The sequence below is a fragment of the Cervus elaphus genome, chromosome 4 (genome assembly GCF_910594005.1).
Source record: "Cervus elaphus chromosome 4, mCerEla1.1, whole genome shotgun sequence".
Lineage (NCBI taxonomy): Eukaryota > Metazoa > Chordata > Mammalia > Artiodactyla > Cervidae > Cervus > Cervus elaphus.
Window position 1 is genome coordinate 48759354 of NC_057818.1, and position 17475 is coordinate 48776828.

General features: G+C 51.3%; 1 protein-coding gene across 3 annotated transcripts; it reads right to left on the bottom strand.

Moving 5' to 3' along the window:
* Nucleotides 1-2221: 2221 nt before the first annotated feature.
* Nucleotides 2222-16111, bottom strand: HNRNPL (heterogeneous nuclear ribonucleoprotein L). Of its 3 annotated transcripts, none has more exons than XM_043894955.1 (13): nt 16015-16111; nt 11470-11588; nt 10825-11062; nt 10608-10693; nt 9485-9581; nt 9329-9401; nt 5913-5984; nt 5521-5801; nt 4576-4697; nt 4108-4309; nt 3369-3426; nt 3172-3267; nt 2222-2598 (listed from the first exon to the last, which is right to left on the bottom strand). In XM_043894955.1, exons 3-13 carry the CDS (start codon nt 11047-11049, stop codon nt 2540-2542), a joined length of 1371 nt encoding a protein of 456 aa, XP_043750890.1. In that variant the 5' UTR covers nt 11050-11062; nt 11470-11588; nt 16015-16111; the 3' UTR covers nt 2222-2539. The 3 variants fall into 3 exon arrangements, with proteins under 3 accessions (XP_043750890.1, XP_043750889.1, XP_043750879.1); XM_043894954.1 differs by lacking the exon at nt 16015-16111 and adding an exon at nt 13536-13819; XM_043894944.1 differs by lacking the exon at nt 16015-16111 and adding an exon at nt 13536-13822 and having other exon boundaries at nt 5521-5984.
* Between the last annotated feature and the right edge of the window lie 1364 nt (nt 16112-17475).

The window sequence follows — 17475 nt, forward strand, 5'->3', positions numbered from 1 at the left end:
GATGATCCCCCTTCCCGCCATCTTTATCAAGGGCAACCGGAAACAGTCTTCTAAATTCGCCGGCCGTTAGAGTGATTCAGCTGAAACATTTAACCCAGTAGGAACCTGGCCTAAGAAAATAGTTCACACTGCTTTTGAATATTCTGTACAAAGTTCACCACAGCTGTTTCATAAAGGAGAACCTGGAGACAACTGAATGTCCACGGGCATAATGGAGTAATAACTGCCGACCTCCAAGTTTGCAATCATGCATTTGTACCATATTAACTAAAAAGGAAAAAATAGTTTCCACCGAAATTATCCACATAAGGGAATGGGAATACAGACGGGCCAGCGTTAAACTCTGTGTAATCTAGATTGCCACACGCCACCCAAAGAACCCGGTTCTCCTGCATTGCCGGAGGATTCTTTACCGACGGAGCCACCAGGGAAGCCCATCTTCAAGTCTGTATCTCCCTAAACCAAGGCCTCTAGTAGGCTTGTCGGGTTCGGGGTGGGGGTCTTACTGTTACATCTACCTCCTCACTTGCTCAGGGTCGTACTATTTTACATTTGTATGCAGAGGAAACCGGCTGCGGAGAAGTCACTAGTTTAAGGTCTCTGGCCTTCAGGAGTGCTAAAGAGGGTATTTATATGTAGAGTAAGTACATGTCAAAAGTTTCTTTCAAAAATAAAATGACTTTTGAAAAAGCTAGTTAGCCCTAGAGTATTAAAACAAAACAAAACAAAAAACTGAGGCTTCCCTGGTGGTCCAGTGGTAAAGAATCCGCCCTGCTATGCAAGGGACAGGTTGGATCCGTGGTCGGGTTAGATTCCACATGCCATGGAGCAACCAAGCCCCTGGCCACTATTTCTGAGTCAGCACGCTAGAGCCTGTTTTTTTCTTTTTTTTTAAGTGCTATTAAAATGCTTAAGTATGCTCTTGTAGGAGGTGAACAGGTGTCCCTGACACACGGGATTGAAATGAGTCTTTTGCTTTTTTTCTCCTTTTGGCTGCACCCTTGACTTGCTAGGCAAGTCCTACTTTGTCTTCTTCACATGTCAGATGGTAAAGCTCTTTTGGAAGGCAGAGAACTGTTTGGTTATCTGAAACCACTAAGCAGGTACCAAGACTTGAGAGAAATTTAAAGAGGTAGTACATTTAGTTAGGTTGGTATAAAAAGATGGTTGTGAAATGATTGAAGGCAGAAGGGGGTTGACAGGATGAGATGATTGGATGGCATCACTGACTCAATGGACATAAGTTTGAGTAAACTTATGCACAGGCTACCTAGGAAATATAACTGTTAACATGGGATGAAAGCTGAGTGCTGGGGGTCAGAGTGGGTATTTACTTTTTACCCAATTAGCTTAAAACCTAGATTTTGTAAGTTACAGCTGCAAAGTGACTGTAGTGTCTCCTTGTTTAAAGGTTCTGTCTAAAGTTTCAACCCTGATGAAGCAGTTTATCTGATGTCACTTGACTTCAATAGATACTGTTTAAAAACTCTACAGGAAATCCCCAAAGTGGGGATACAAACACATACAAGTGGGGGACACACATACCCAAGGCACTGGACTTTGTTCCTGCTCACCACTATCAGGGAATATCAAGTAGTAATTGAACATACCCTTTAATCCAGCAATTCCACTGCTAGGAATTTGCTTCTAGATCTCAATCAGGGAAGTTGGCTAAGAAGTTTTGTGTAAAGATATGCATCACAGTCCTGTCTGCAGTACCAAATCATCGGAAATTACCTTCAGGACAAACTATGACTCATCCACACATTAGGAATACAGATGAGGTTGCTCTGCATGTGATATGAGATCACTGTACAGTACAATGCATTTTGTTAAAAGACACACAAATTGGAAAACTTCCCTTGTAGACAAAAAAAATCATAAACTGTTTTAAAGGGAATGGGAAGAAGACTTTCACTTTTATCTGAGGTTTTATTTTCCAACCTTATAGAAAGGCAGGTATTTACTTTTTAAGATTAAGGCTTTCTTCTTTCACCTATATTCAGCTGGATTGGGTAGGTACGGTCCACGAGGGATGCCGACAGGTCTCCCAGATTTTCCTCAAAAGACGCAGAATTCCCAGCATCACCCCCAACCCACAGCTCTGACCCACACTGCTCCTCAGAGCTGGGTTCGTCCATCTGGAGAGGCTGCAGCTGTTCCTAGCCACCCTGCCTGCCTTCAGAAAACTGAGTGGGAGGGAAACAGACACACCCCAGAATCCCAGAAAGTGACCTTTATTTTCCAAACAATTTTATTGAAATGTGCCAAGAGTACATGGGCAGCACAAATGTATGAACAGGAAAAAAAAAAAAAAATCACATGTACAGTAATTTTTAAAAAGTGAAGGTTAATCTTGGGAGATATCAGTTCCCCTTCCCCTCCCCCTTTAGACTTCCAGCCATTCCATTATGGTTAAAGCCTCTACTAAACTAGCATTTAAAAAAAGGAATACAGGAACATTTGCAGAAAAAAAAAAAAACAGCATAAAAGAAAGAAATGTTTTCCTGCTCAGATGGGACTCTTCTTAGGCACCTAATTAGGAAGCGTGCTGAGCGGTGGAGAAACACAACTTCAGAGTGTACGGGTATGGCCCATCTGTAAGAGAGGAGAGAGATGTGACTGGGCCCCTTTCCGGAGGCTCCGCACCCCCTGTGTTTTCCTGGTTTTGCACACATCTTTTTCTGCAATTCAGGGGTCTAACTCATCCTTGCCAGTTTTGAGATTCAAAAACAAGCCAAATACACAAGGCATTCCTCCTCCTCTTCCGTAATTGCAAGAAGGATCCCATTCCCAGCTCTTTAGCTGGTGCACGAGGATAGGCCTGCCCAGGAACTGGGTAGGGGAATTTTACCTGCTGGCTAGTACAGCTCCCTTTTCCCTGGGTATTATGTGAGCCAGCCTCTGACGCACACAGAATGCCAGCTCCCTGGAGGACAAGCCTAAGCAACTCCCAAGCTGGCAGAGTGGGTGGCAGCAAGCAGCTAGGCTGGCCCTCCCATGTGGAACAGCAGGCTGCTCTCCTGGAGACCAGGTCCCACCTGCCCGTGTCAGTGACAAGGAGGAAATCTCTGGGGCCCTGTCTTGATGGCAGGAATGACGGATCTGGCCGGAAGCCAGCCAACCCACTAGGCCACAAGGGGGATGACTGCAGGACACACAGATACTCACTTGGGTTTTTCATCTGGTAATGGTTCAGGAAGCCCAGAGTCTCCAGGGCATCACTCTTGGATTCCCACTCCAGCAGTCCAGAGGAGCTGCGTTCACCTGATGGGAAAACGAAGGTTTTAGGCTGACCTGAGCAGGAGCCAGGGAGCTGCCTGTGTACCACCAGGGAACGGTGGAGGTAGGCGAGGCAGTTCACTCACTTTTGCCTGAGAATACTTTCACAGAAGATGGCCGCTTCACTCCCAACTCATCGCAGATCTGCAACACAGAGAGAAAACAGACTCAGGAACACAAGAAGTGCCACATGGTGGAATGCAAGCACACAACCGAATACCTGAATTTTTCTGGACAAGGAGTTAGCTTTTCTCACACACTCTTAAAGGTGTCCCTATGATCCCCCTCCCCGAAGACTGTACATCACTCTATTATGTTGCCAAACTGCTTTTTAAATTCCCATCTTCAGCTGTAATTTGGGTGTGTTGCAGGTACTGGGTAAATGTTTGCTTAACTGAATAGCAACACCTCAGGCCAGAATAAGGCCCAAAGTCCAACCCAGCAATCAGACTCCCACCCTTCCCTGAAGCTGCCTGGTTCCCTCTGAGGGCACTGTAATGGGACCCTCCCTTCTACTGTCATCTAGGCCCCAGAGGGGGCCAAGATTGAGCTCCAATCACCAACCTACCATCTAGACAAGGAGGAATCTTTCACAGCAAATGAATAGCCACTCTAGCTTGCCAAAGATGCGAAGAGCATAGCAAACTCCACTGATGCTGGATGTTTCGTGCCATTCAGAGCCTTTCTTGGTCCCTGCCATGTTCCCAGCACCCAACCCAGAGCCCAGGAGAGTGGCAGCTCAATAGATATTTGTTAAAAAGAAAAAAAGAAAACGGATGACCTCCTCAGATGGCTGTGCTGAGGGACCAACTCCACAGCACCCACCTCAAAGAAGTTCTCTTCAGTCACCTCCAGAGGGGCATTGAAGAAGTGTAGCACATTGCTAGGGTGCTGGATGCGGTTCTTGGCTGCCTGCTCTGGAGTGGAGAACCGATTGTTCCTTGATTCACTGAAGTCTTTGTAACTGCAGGACCCGTCTTCTAGCCCATATGACTGACCGGGCATGATGGCTGGTTGCTTGGAGACACTGTCGGAGGGAAGGGGAGCCCCCTGTCAGACCTCAAGCTGTCCCCCTCCTACTGTGGCTTTCCCATCTGACAGCACTGTGTGCCTTGCAGGGCCCTGCTCCACACTGAAGAGAGGCCGACACGTCCACCACATCCAGCGCCAACCCAGCTAAGCACTTGGCTGCTCTGCGCGCCTGACCCCTGTCCAGAGTGGGCTCCACCGCCCTCCCCCTCTCCTCAGTCCCTCTCTCCACACTGCCCAAGCCCACAGAGACTGGGCACCTACCAGACGTTCAGCTTCTGCCCAAACATGAAGTTGTTGTTGAGGTGAGTGATAGCCCGGTCCACAGCATAGCCATCCGCCATCTCCACCATGGCAGCCCCCGGCTTGCTTTTCATGAATTTCACCTTGAGAAGAGCAGTCACAGTCAGCACCACTGGCCAGGAACCAGAGACCCTTCTCCTGACCCTGCTCTGGATTTAGGCTTCTATCTCCTCACTTGTTAAGACACGCTGGCCTGGCCCACAGCAAGTGCTGAGCCCACTTGGGCAGCAGAGACTCACTTGGCAGTGTTTTCCTAATGGCAGGACCCAACCCATGGATGGGTCATTTAATGAAGCACAACAGAAAAGCGGCCACAGGGGGAAAAAAGCACCTACTCCAATCAACACAGAGTACGTACAATTACTGAGTTGTGGTTGTTACACAAACACTGAAAACAGTAGTGTCAGCTAGGAGCCTTGCTTCCACAAAGGCATGTGAAACTGGACAAATTATTTGCTACCCGCCCCCATGCTTTCAATGCCCCTGCTTGTCTCATTAAGGATTCTTATAATGAATTTAAGCAACTTACAGCACCTTTAACAGCGTCCTGATACAGCAAGAACACCTGACACGTGCTAGCTGCTATTATCATCAACAGGCTAGGTCAGGGGGTGCAAAGTAAAAGGCTTTCAGGACCCAGATGGGTTTGACAGCGGGAACAACCTAGTCTCAGGTCAGCAGTCACCAGGCAGCCCCAGTCAACTGTTACCCCTGGTAAGGCAGAGGGCTCAGTGTTGCTGTTATCACCTGAAGCATTCCAGAGAAAAGCCTTATTACCCTCTCTGGACCTGCTTGCTTCTAAAGAGGCTCCTGCCCGCTCTTTGCTCACTGAGGGGTCAGAAGATCAGGGCCTCCCTTGGGCCTGTCAGGTCTATTAGGAAAACAGTGGACCTAGCAGAAGCTCACCTTCTCCACATTGCCATACAAGCAGAAGACATTGAAGACCCGGTCACAGTTCATCTTAGATTGATCCAAGCCATAGACCATGAGCACAGGGCTGTCGGCGTGGGGGCCATACTCGGGTGGTGGGGGAGGGGGTGGGGGGTGCCCATACTGGGGGCCGTAGCGACTTGGGCCCCGGCGGTGACCCCCCACTGGTGGGCCCATCCTTCTCCCTTCGTAGTGAGGTGGGGGGGGCCCGTAGCCCTCATCATGGTAATGGCTGTGGTACCCACCGTGGGGCCCTCCTGGGGGGTGGGAAGGAAAGAGAGGGAGGACGGGTGAGAATTTGCGTGTCGGGCGGCGGGCAGGGGCACGTGAGCCACGGGAGTCCACGGAGGGGAACCCCCTGCCCTCACCATATTCTGCGGGGTGATCTCCCAGTAGAGGGGGCTGCCTCTGGCGTTTGTTAGGGTTGCTGCCAGGGTCACCTGTAGACAGAGAAAACAGTTAAGAGGCTGACTCGGAAATGGGCATCTCCCTCCCTCCTGACTGCAGGGGATAGTCTGTGTCCCTTGGCTCCTGAGGGCCCGGGCACCGGCCTTTCCTTCCTCAATAGGGTTACTGGGGCGACCTTCCCAGGGCCGGATCCAGGGTTGGCATGAAGCCCAGATCTCAAGGCTGGAGCCCACCATCCCTCCCCCCACCCCTGCCCACTGCAAGCAGGTTGCTTTCCTTTCTCAGTGAAGGATGAAGCCAATTCTGGACCTCTCATTTCCCAGAGCTCTGACAGGAAGGTCAGCTCTTGGGCCCTCTAGGAAACTTGCAGCCACTATGGAAGCTGATTGGGGGCCAGGAACAGCTTTCTAAAATAACTCCCAAAGAAGGGAAAGGAGTTAAGTGCTATAAAATAACTCAGGAAAGAGCAGAAGGGTAAAATCAGGCCCTTGAAGCCCCAAGATTCTAGGAGTGCTAGGGCCCACTCTCTAGAGAGGATTTTCTCAATTCTGGTCCCAGTCACCGCGCCCCACCCCCCCATCATGTTCACCCCAAGGAGAGGGACTGTAGGCAAGGACAAACAGGGCATCATCAAAACCAGTTCAAATGAGCATCATGTACAAGGCATCAACATTCTCAAGACAATGGCGCAGATCCACCCTGCCCCATCCCCAGCTACAGTTGATAATCGCTACCTTAACTTAGCACTTGAAATGGCAGACACGGTGCTAAGCACTTTACAGACAGACATCATTGTTTCTTAAATTCCTCACAACAACCCTATGAGGTAGGTACTAATATTTTTGCCCCATTTCACAGATAAGGATAATAAGCACTTAATTTTTAACTGAGCAGTTAAGACACTTTGGCCCAAGGTCACAAAGCAAGTTAGTGGCTGAGCCGGGATTTGAACCCAGGCCTGGCTGACTCCAAAAACCCAGGGCTTGGGGCCACTGCCCTTTCCTGCCACCCGGCCTGGGTTTTGTTTTCCAACAGTCATTACAAAGATGGAAAAAGGCTACTTACAGCAGAAGTACAGAGTACAATGTCCATTTGTCACAAAAAACAAATCTGTATTTTCTCTTACCATTGGACGCTTCAACAGTGAGTTAGCACAGTTCTGAAAGATGGCGTCCCACCAAACATACACTGCGACCCTGCATCACATGGTTTTACAGTCATAAATACAAGTTACGGTACACATCCGCTACAATTTTTTTTTTTAAAAAGAATTGTTTTAAAAGTCAATGTCTCGATTAAGTCAAAAAATGGCTCACAGATGTTCTGTCCTCAGAAGATACCAGAAAAGTGGAAAATAAAGGTGTATGCAGTGGGTAGTGTCCCTCCGTGTTGTCACCTCCTCACATTGTGTGCTGCAGTGCGGTGCTTCTGGCTGTGTAGCGCTCCGTGTGCGTGTCTCCTGGTTGTAAGGTGTGCCAGTGGCCCCACTATGCCCGCACTGTTGGCCTTGGGAGCACGCCTGGTTACCCGCCAGCAGGTAACTGTGTACCTCTGAGCTGTTTGGTTTTAGGTCTGTTTTGGCTTTTTGATTTTTTTTTTGCTGTTGTTGTGGTTTTTTTTTGGTTTCTGATCTCCAGCTGGTGCAGATTATGTTGGCAGCCGATGACTGCAGAAAAAAAAAATATCAAAACACAAAAGAAAAAAAAAAAAAAGAAGGCCCTCCCCAAACCAAAGGACTTAAAAAACAAACAAACAAAAAAAACCAAACCCACATGGCGAGGAATGGAGAGGATCCTATTGTCTTGGAGGCCCATGGAATCTACTTCAGTCTATGAATCGTTCTCCGAAAAGAGCGCCGCTGGCTGGCTGGGAGAGCTCTGTTCTCTGTGTTTCCTACTTCTGTGTACATTTTCGGGTTCAAGTTTGCTTGGATTTTGACTTTTTTTTTAATGTTTAGTAAAAAAGCAGTGTCTGCTGCCATGTTGCGTCTCTTTCTTTGTCTCTGTCTGCCTCTGTCTCTGTGCTTGTAGCTGTTCCTTGGAGCGCGGTGTGGTGGTGTTCTTGATGTAGTGAGCTCAAGTCTGCGGCTGTTTCTGGGGACGTGGTGGAGGCTGCGTGTTCTGTTCTCTCCAGGAAGAGCTAGTGGTTTCTACCCTGTGTGTTGGTGAGCAATGTGCAGAGGCAGAGCCGCTGAAGTCTGGTTCCCGAGGGGGTGGCGAAGCACCGCCCTCACTCCAGGTCACCTCATCAGCTCTCGTTTTTTTTTTTTTTGACCCCGGGCCTGGGGGCGGCCAAAGCTGAGAGGCATCAAAACCAATGCACAGCCAGCCCCTGCCACTAGCCCCTGCCGGTCTGCACATCTTCTATTTATGTTCCTTGGAGAAGAAATGGTTGGTTGCCGTGTTTCTGTTAGCAGTCATGTAATGCCATTGCCCGCTCTGGTACATTCACTTGGTCACCAATTTGCCTCTGATCTCTGGAGGGGCAGCCTGCCCCACAGCGCCCATTGTGAGGGTCCTGGGGAAGAGTCTAGCCCACCCGGCCCACGGCTTCCCAGCGGCAAGGGCAAGCAGGACAGGCCTGCCTAGGAACAGGAGCCTCTGGCTTCCCAAGGCCGGTGAGATGTCAGCGACCAGCCACCTCCCTCAGCCCATGGTCTAGTCCAAACAATCAGAACAAAACAGAAACAGACGGGTGGTTTGGCTGAGGGGGTGCTGCTGTTTTTCAAAGGCAATGCTCCACCTCTCTCTCCTATCCAAGGCAAATCATTCTTGAGAGATTCTAGGAAGAGGGTTGTCCATTTGGGCCCCCTGCAGAGATGTTGCATCCCCTCTACAAGTGAGGCAAGGCATGTCTGCCCCTCTCCAATCCTGGGCGTCTGAACTCCACAAGGTCAATTTGCTCAAAGGCTCTGCTGCAAAGGCCTGGGAGCCCTCATCACCTTCCCCACCTCTTTCCACACAAGCAGACCCTGTCAATCGTGGACAGCAAGAGGGCCATTCCTGGCCCAGTGAGAACAGAGTCAGTGACCCTAAGCAGGCTCCGAGAAGGTAAGCAGCAGAACCCGTCTGGGAGCTGCTACTGGTTTGTAAGCCATTGCCAGGGCCTGTGTTCTGTTCCCCACCCCACCCAGGCCTCTGCCTTGACCCTGCATCCTCAGTTGCATCAAAGGGCCGCAAGCAGCAGCTAGGACCTAGAGGCCCCTTATTCACCCTCTTCCACAGGAGTGCATTCTCCAAGAGCTGATCCTTAAGGCCCTCCCATGTCCACAGGGAGCCCAATGGCATTACATAACCCTGAGCCCAGGTCTATGAAGTGCGCTAGTCAAGTGAAGGCAGGGCGGGTGTGTTTAGAATAAAGCGGCCATCAGGATTACCTTGTCCACTGAGATTGGGGTTTGTGTAGTCCCAGGTATCCTGATCATTCTTGAACACGTTTAAGCGCGTAGGCTGCAGGGACAAAACAAAGCCTGAGGTCAGCCGGGCCCTAGGCTCCCCTGAGAGCAGGCCAGGGCAGCCGTCCCCAGACCTACCTTTGCATACTCTATCTTCAGAGTGCAACAGCCTGAGTAGATGTCAGCCCCATTGAGGGAGGCCTTAGCTCGCTGGGCACTCTGCACAGAGTCAAACGTGAATCAAGTTAAGGCAAAGTCCCATCCCAAGAGCTTTTCAGAAAGAGCTCAAGTTGGGCCAAACAGGAATGAGGGCAAGGCAGCACTCAAAGACAGCTCCAAGTGGGCTCTGGGGTGAGCTCACTGCCCAGAGCCACTCCTAGAGACAGGTAGAGTGCTGCACTGATGCCCAGACATTGGCTAGAGGTCTTCTATGACTTATACTCCACCGCACCCTGCCACCGGCAACTCAATATCAACCTTCTCTGCACATCAAAGGTCAAACCACCTTCTTCAGCCCAAACCTCCCCTCTCATGCTACATGTCTTGACTAAGCCTGAACATCTGAGATGTCAATGAGATTATGTTCCTCTCCTGAAAAATCCATCAGTGAGCTCCCTCTGCACCCTGATCCAAGCTTTACCCCACTGCCTGGCCACCCTAACTTCCGATGTCGTTAAGGGACCCTGTTAGCTACTCCTCAGTGGTCAGATTGTCTGCTTTCTCCAACGCTAAGCGCCTGCCCACCTGCAGACCTCTGCAGAGGTGGTGTCCTCAGTGGTGCACGTGTCAGTTCCCACCTCCACCTGAAAACAGGATGTCACTTCCTCACAGACCTTCCCAGAACCTCTGTAAATTCTTTCCCCTTATAGCTCATAGCATGTTCTTCTTTCCCTTCACACTTTAAACTCTGCACTGCACTTTCACACTACACAATTAACCCTTAAACGTGGGTGTGTTTTAGAGACATCTATCTCTGTGCAGTTGAAAACCAACATATTTAACCAACTACAGATAACCTACTACTGGAGTATGCACTTAGTAAGTGAAATTCACCTTAAGAGGATCCACAGAGTTCAAGCCTGTGCTGTTCAAGGGTCATCTGTTTACATGTGGTTGTTTATTAACTAACCCTCCCAGGAGACCATGGGCTCTATGAAGGCATCTGGCACAAGGCAGGTATTCAGGAGACACATGCTGCTTGAAATCACGGACTCCTGTGAGCTCCCATCTCAAGGAGCACCCATTTCCCAGCAAAGGATATTCCACCATGGCCTGGACGCCATTCTTCCGGAAAATCACAATTCTCTGGACAGGACCACAAGGATTACAGATAGTATAAAGAACATCCTGTAAAAACCAAAGATGGGCAAGATGAAAAGGCACCAATCAGTCTGACTCACGGGAGAGGGAACAGGGAGAAACTGCAGGAGAGAGACTGTATAGAAGGAGAACCTCAACAAATAATTGCTGGCACGCACCGTGGTAATGGAATAGATGGGGTTCAGGATGGTAAAGAGAAGCACACTGTTGACGCTCCGGGAGTCATCTGAGTCTCCGGGACGGGAGATTTTCTGGCTGGTAGAGTAATTGACAAAAGCTGGGTGGCCTGCAATGTAGATCTGGTTGTCGGCTGCGTAGTTCACGGCGTTGCAAGCCCCCAACACATCTTCAAACTCCACCAACGCTTGTCTCTTTTTAGGCATCACCACCACATAGCTGGCAGAGAGAACACAGGTTGCAATCTTCTTAAGGGGATGGAGACGATGAGAGTCAGAGGACAGCCTCGACCTTCTGTCAGCTGGTTGCTCCCTGGCCTCTTGAGTGCTCTGTGTCCTGTCATGGCATCCTGACCTGTACCTTACACCCCTTGCCATAAATGGCATGGCAAGCAAAAGGTGTCTGCAGCTTTGGCATTCTTTGGCACAGAACTTGCTGTAACTTATCCAAAGTACAATGGCTAACCCCAGGAGTAGTGGAGCCCCAGGACCTAGCTAAAGGAACCTGGACTGAAATTGAAATAGTCAGTCAGGTTACTTCCAACCAGAAACCCGGTGACACATAGGACACCAAGGAGTTAACTCATCTGAATACCCAACCCCAACCCCTGGCCTCTGACTGAGTACCTGATGGGTCCAAACTCCTGCAAGGCCTCCACAAGGTCAGCTTCCACCACGCCGTCAATCAGGCCCCTGATGTGAACAACTGGGGAGGCAGGGGTTTTATGCGGGTCATCGTAGTTCTCCTGAGAAAGAGAGCAAAACCAAGACTTTACTTTCTGCTGTACAAGATGGTGGCCTACTGGCTTCTGCACTGTTGGGGACTCAGATGGATAAAACATTTGCGTGTCACCCAGGAAGGACATACATGGCAGACAATAAGGAACAACAATTCAACCAATCATCCCAAAAGGATTCTGGGTCAGCAGAGCAGGCCTAAGTGGATGGCCACTTGCCTAATGGCTCTCACTGTAACTTCTGAAGATGACAAAATGGAAGATGAAGCAAATCTCAAGCCCCATCTTATTAATACATTCTTCCCAGAACCAATCTCCTTCAACTGACCAAAGAAATGTGGGAAGAGTGGCTTGGAAAGGGGATTCTTCTGCTGTAGCCTGAACCAGGACATTCCCTTTCCATTCACCCCAGCTTCTCTGCCCACCCTCTATAGGAGGAAGCTGCCATCACCACACAGCCAAACACTGCTGATCCCCATCACTCATCCCCAGGTCCAGCAGGTGCTTCAGACGCTGTGGCATCCAGGCCAGTCTTGACTGCCTCTAGTCTTTACTCTCCCACCAAAATCTGTATTGAAAAATACTACCTAGACCAAACTAAGGAAAAGCAGGATGAGGAAAGTTAAAAAAAAAAAAAACCAACACCAACAAAACGCCAACCTGTATCACTAAAAACCAGGACACTTCCCTTCCCAGGGGAAGTATTTTTCCACCCACAGACAGAAGTCTCTGAGAATCAAGAGGAAAGTTAAGCTTCTCCATCTCTCCTGGGCTCTGGGCCCAGCCTCCCTTCTGAGAACCACTAGGCAGAAGCCCATGTAACAGGGGCAGAATTGGATTCTATTTCAGGAATGAACCACACAAACCACAGGCACCACACCCGCCTGAGGTTACCGGCTCAGCGATTTGGAGTTCCACAGCGCTCATCAGTTCTAATCCCAGCTGCTCCCTAGTTTAGCTACAAGATCAAATGTGTAACAGTAATACCCTTCTTTATCTCATAGGCGAGTATTAAGTATTGAGATACCTTTATTACGCATGCAATGAAACTTCTCGCACGGTTTAAATGCCTGTAAATCACAGTTACAGAGCACCACTAAACTCTGAAAAACCCTGCAAATGGCTGAACCGGACAGGATCTCATGAACTTCCAGGAAAGAAAACATTGGCTTCAAGCCAGGAGTAACAACTGGTTGTTTTTTCGACGTAGGAGACTGAAGAGGCTGAATCCCTTCCAAAGTGCCCACCCCTCAGGGAACATTTTCGTTCATCAAACCTACCGCACCCATTTAACCCCAGAAACTGTAAGCAAACTTGTGATGACTCCAAAGCATGGTTCAACTTCCAAATATCTAAAAAAGGTCTTTCACAACTTTTTTCTTCCGGTTTTCAATGTCCACAAAATGAGGCATACTTTGGTCTGGGTAAATACTCTCAAGTAAATCAATTTTCTGTATTGAGACAAACCATAACGATACAAAAACTAAACAGCGTTCGGGCATAATACCCAACTCAGTCGCGTAAAAGGCCACCACCCACCAGTTCCCGCTCAGGCGGTCACCCCCCCCATCCCCCCCGCACAACCGCCCACGAGGCCCGGACAGGATAAGTGCGCCTGCGCATAGGGCCAGAGACGAGAATGATAAAAGAAAAAAACGGCCCGGCCGCGTGCCCGGCCCCCACATGCCAGCCCGCGACGCCTGCGCACTGCGCCACCTGCAGCGCGAGCAGTTTCCTCCTCCCCCCCACCACCTCGCTCTGTATAGAGCGCGCACGCGCAAGCGCTTGTCCTCGCGCAAACCCCGCCGTTTGCCCAACGCCTGCCCCTCCCCCACCCCTTCTACAGAGCGAGGGCCTGGGCGCGTGCGCACAGCCCCCCAACAGATAAATGCCCTCAAAGTGAGAAAATTTCCCTCCCTTCCCGGCCGTCTCCGGCGTCCAGGACCCTGGCCTCACCCCGCCGCCACCGCCCGCCGCCCCGGCTCCTCCGCCGCCGCCGCCGCCGCCTCCATGCTGGTCGCCGGCGTTGTCAGTCTTGAGCCGTTTGGGGGCCCGGCCGCCCTCACTGCCGCCGCCGTAGTAACGGCCACCGCCGCCTCCGCCGCCCGCCGCCGCCATCTTCACCATCGCTCCGGACCGCCTCCTCTGCTCGTCCGGCTGCTGCCTCTGCTCCAGCCGCCGACGCCGCTTCTCCGCCCGGGGCAGCAGCCTCCGCGACATGGCGGCGCAGAACCCGCCTCCCCCCGCCTCTCATTGGGGGAGGGACACGCCCGTCACCCGCCGCCCCCACCCGATAGGGGGAGCCACTGGTCCCGCCGCGGGGGGAGGGGAAGCCTCTATACGCCTTGCGCGCCTACTGGATAAAGCGCACGCCCTTCTGCAGGAGTGCCCGCCCTCGTTTGTCTGGGACACTCCTTATAGGCGAGAGCTTTCTGCCAGTCATTTCTCTGGCCCCGCCGCCTTAAAATAAACTCTAACTTGATTGGTTGGATTTCTGGCACGGCATGGCCTCCTTTGGAGTACCTGATAGGAGCAGCACACCCTCACTGTCAAAAGCCCCGCCTCCTTCCCACTTTCATTGGCTTTTCTCGCTAATCCATCAAACCAAAAGCCCCCTCAGTCTTCCAGTCACGGTTACTACCTCCCCGCGCCTCTCCGCAAGGAGACAAGACGGCCCCTCCCTTGGCTTCTCTCCAATGGCTACTGCAGACGCCGATCTTCTGCTAGACGCCCGATTAGTCAATTGAGAGTGGAAAAGAGTCCTCTCACTAGATATTAGGCCCACTGGTGACCCCTGATTGGGTGAAAAAGGGGAACCCACTTTGGCGCAGTCTACGAAAGGATCGGGGCCGAGGACGCATGCGCGAATCGCGCTCAGGCACCTCCGGAGGCGGGGCGACCCTCCAGAGGAGGGAAGGCCTGAAGAAACAAGAGTGTGTGTTGAGTCCTTTGAGCAGCACCGGCAGGGTAGACTCTTAGAAGGGCAATTGCCAGTGCAGCTCTGTACCGATCCCTATCTCCTATTCCTCTCCATTGCTAACCTTCACAATACCAGAGGGAAAAAAATTTTTAAACTCAATCTGACCCTTTCCCTCAGTATTAAACCATTTGCTGCTGCCGTCTGTCTTATGACCCTGTCCAATTCGCCCGCGTCCTTTCACCACTTCACTTCTAAATTCAACCACAAATAACTCCTTTTAGTTTGCAGAAAGGGAAGAATCTTTCTCGCACCTCTCGATCTATGCCCGAGCAGGCTCTCGAACTAGAACACTTTCATCCACTATCCCTTCTGCCAGAATTAGGGGTTAAAATTCTAAAATTTCTCTTCGTGCTCTGTTCTCCCTGAAAAGCGTTCTTGGCCCTACCATCCCAGACCCTCGGTTTCCCTCATGATAACCCCTGATCGCTCAGGCCAACGGTTTTCACTCGACAGTCCTTACTATTCTTGGTTGCCAGTTTGGGGAATGCCCTTTTTCGTAGCATGGAAGTGCTTGTGTGGTCTGTGTGTTGGTCTTAGTTGCCCCCCACCCCGCCCGCCACCAAACGCCAGGCACAGCACCCGGCACAGTGCTAGCTAGCTACTCGGCAAAGGCGAGCAGTTATAGTGTCCTAAGTGTCCGACGGGCCTCATTTCCTCTGGGACTACCCCCGCAGAGAACACCCTGGGTTGACCCTAGGATCCCGCCCAAAGAACTCTTTAACCTTAGGGAGCTGTCTGCAGGGGGCGGGGTGGGGAGCGAAGGGGAGAAGAGAAGGAGAGTGGAGGAGGGGACAGTCGTGGGAAATGCGGGAGACTTCCCCCAAAGAAGATACGGAACCTTTCCACTCGGGCAAAAGGGGCTTCCCGAAATAGGGTGTCCTCGTGGAAACAAGTTTGAAATGGGGTCAGTGGCACTAAGAGAGTGGGATCGGCTTGGTAGCTCTGTGAGTTTGGGGAGGTGAAAGTTGGGGTAGGCTGATCCGGATTTAAGTCAGCTCTCAATTACCCCGGAAAGATCCGAAGGGGCCAGCCAAAAGGAGACGGGGGACTGCGCAGCGCCTCCAACACGTGATCCGAGCGACGGAATTAAGGCAGGGCGGGTCTGACTGAAGGGCGGGGTCGCCGAGGTCCGGACGTCAGAGGAATGCGGTGGGGGGAGGGGGAGAGAAGGGGCCCCTCCCCTCCCCGCCCCCGCGCCTGTCCCGGACGCCCCTCGCGCCGGCGCGCGCCGACGGGACGCGGCGGAACCGTCCCCCGCGCGACACGTTCCAGGCCGCTCGCCCCCTCGAGCGCGTCCACGGCGGGCGACCGAGCGGCCGCGTTATCTGCACCCCGGAGCTCCCAGCCTCCGCCCCTCCCCCACCCGTTGCACGCGGACCGCGGCCGCGGGCCCGGGGCGGCGCCTCCCTCGGATCCCCCGGCAGCCCTCCCAGACCCCTCGCCCCCAGCCCCTACCAGTTCGGCGGCGAGCCCGGCCGGCCGTCCGAGATCGAAAAGAGAGCAGACACTGGGAAGTTTTGGGGGAGGGAGGGGCGGGCCTTAAAGGGACCACGACCTTTTTCCAGCCGGGGGAAAAAGAAACGTGGGGGGGTTGTTGCGGGGGGAGACCGAGAGTTGCCCTGCAATTGAATGGAGGAAACAACGCAAAAAGAGGATGGGAAGACTCCGCGTCCCTTTTACGCAAACAACCCCAATCTCTCAACACCCGCCCCACATCCCTCACAGAAAGTGGCACTGTTGTTTGGGAATCAATGCCTCATTGCTCCTGGTCAGCCAAGTGTTGTGTTGGGTGAGGTGAATGTTGGGGTGCTCGTTATACAGACGGGGAAATGAGCTCATGGGACGCTAGTAACTAACCCAGGATCCCACCGCTTGTAAGTGGCATATATAGAAGAATTTGCCGCAAAGACGTGTAACTACTGCAGTGCCTGTTACGGTTATGGCGTGGGGGTGAGGTGGGGCTGCAATATACCCTGGAGGTTAAGAGCATGGGTCCCGGGGTCAGACTGTCAGCTTTCAGATGTGGACGGTGAACCTGCTAGCTCTGTGGCGTTGGAAAAGTGATTTCGCATTCTGGAGCCTCTGTTGAGTTTGGGTGCAAATGCACCCAACCTGCATCATTGGGTGGTCTTGAGAGGTGCTGAGAATGTCGAAACAGGGGACCTCAGAGCTACCTCCAGTTCAGAGATTGAGGCCAGGAGAAGGGAAAGACCAGCTGAAGATTCACTAGCCTCTGAAAAAACAAGTCCTCCCCTCCTTAGCACCCCCAGGGCATTATCTAACCTTTGTGGGCCCGTCTAGATCCATGCCTAACCCTTTCCCCTTGTCCTCCACATGGCATGAACACTGGTTTTCCTTCTGTTCATCAAATACCCAAAGCTCATTCCTGATGCTGCACTGGCTAGTCTGTCTAGAGAACACTTTTCTCCCAAATCTTTGCTCCTCATTTGACAGGCCTTGGCTCAAATGTCACTTGCTGAGCACCCTGCCTAGTTAGCCCCGATACATAATCATGGTTTCCCATCTTGCTCTTATTGCCATGTGAAAATATCTAATTATTTAATTTTTGTCACCTCACTAGCATCTGGGCTCTTTGGGAGCTGGAAGTAGGTACGTTTTAATTCTTCCAAGGACCATTCATTCATGTAACAGATGTTTATTGAGCTCACGCTGTTTGGGGCATCTGGGATAAAATGATGAACAAGATAGGGAAAAACTCCCTCCTTCCTGGAGTTTACAATCTAGTGTAAAAGATGCACAATTCTCAAGTAAAACATGTATCAGATGATGATAACTGCTATGAAGAGAGTAAAATAGGGAAGGAGGATGAGACATGCATGAGGGCAGTTTGCTCAGAAGGGTGTTCAGGGGAAGCCTCTCTGAGAAGGTGATATTTATTTTATTATTGTATTTAAA

Coding starts and splice junctions, on each gene's coding strand:
- HNRNPL (XM_043894944.1), bottom strand. CDS start 13,799: ATGTCGCGGAGGCTGCTGCCCCGGGCGGAGAAGCGGCGTCGGCGGCTG. Junction 11,589..13,535: donor CGGCGGGCGGTGGCGGCGGG/GTGAGGCCAGGG, acceptor TCTCTTTCTCAG/GAGAACTACGATGACCCGCA. Junction 2,599..3,171: donor TTACCAGATGAAAAACCCAA/GTGAGTATCTGT, acceptor CCTCTCTTACAG/ATGGGCCATACCCGTACACT.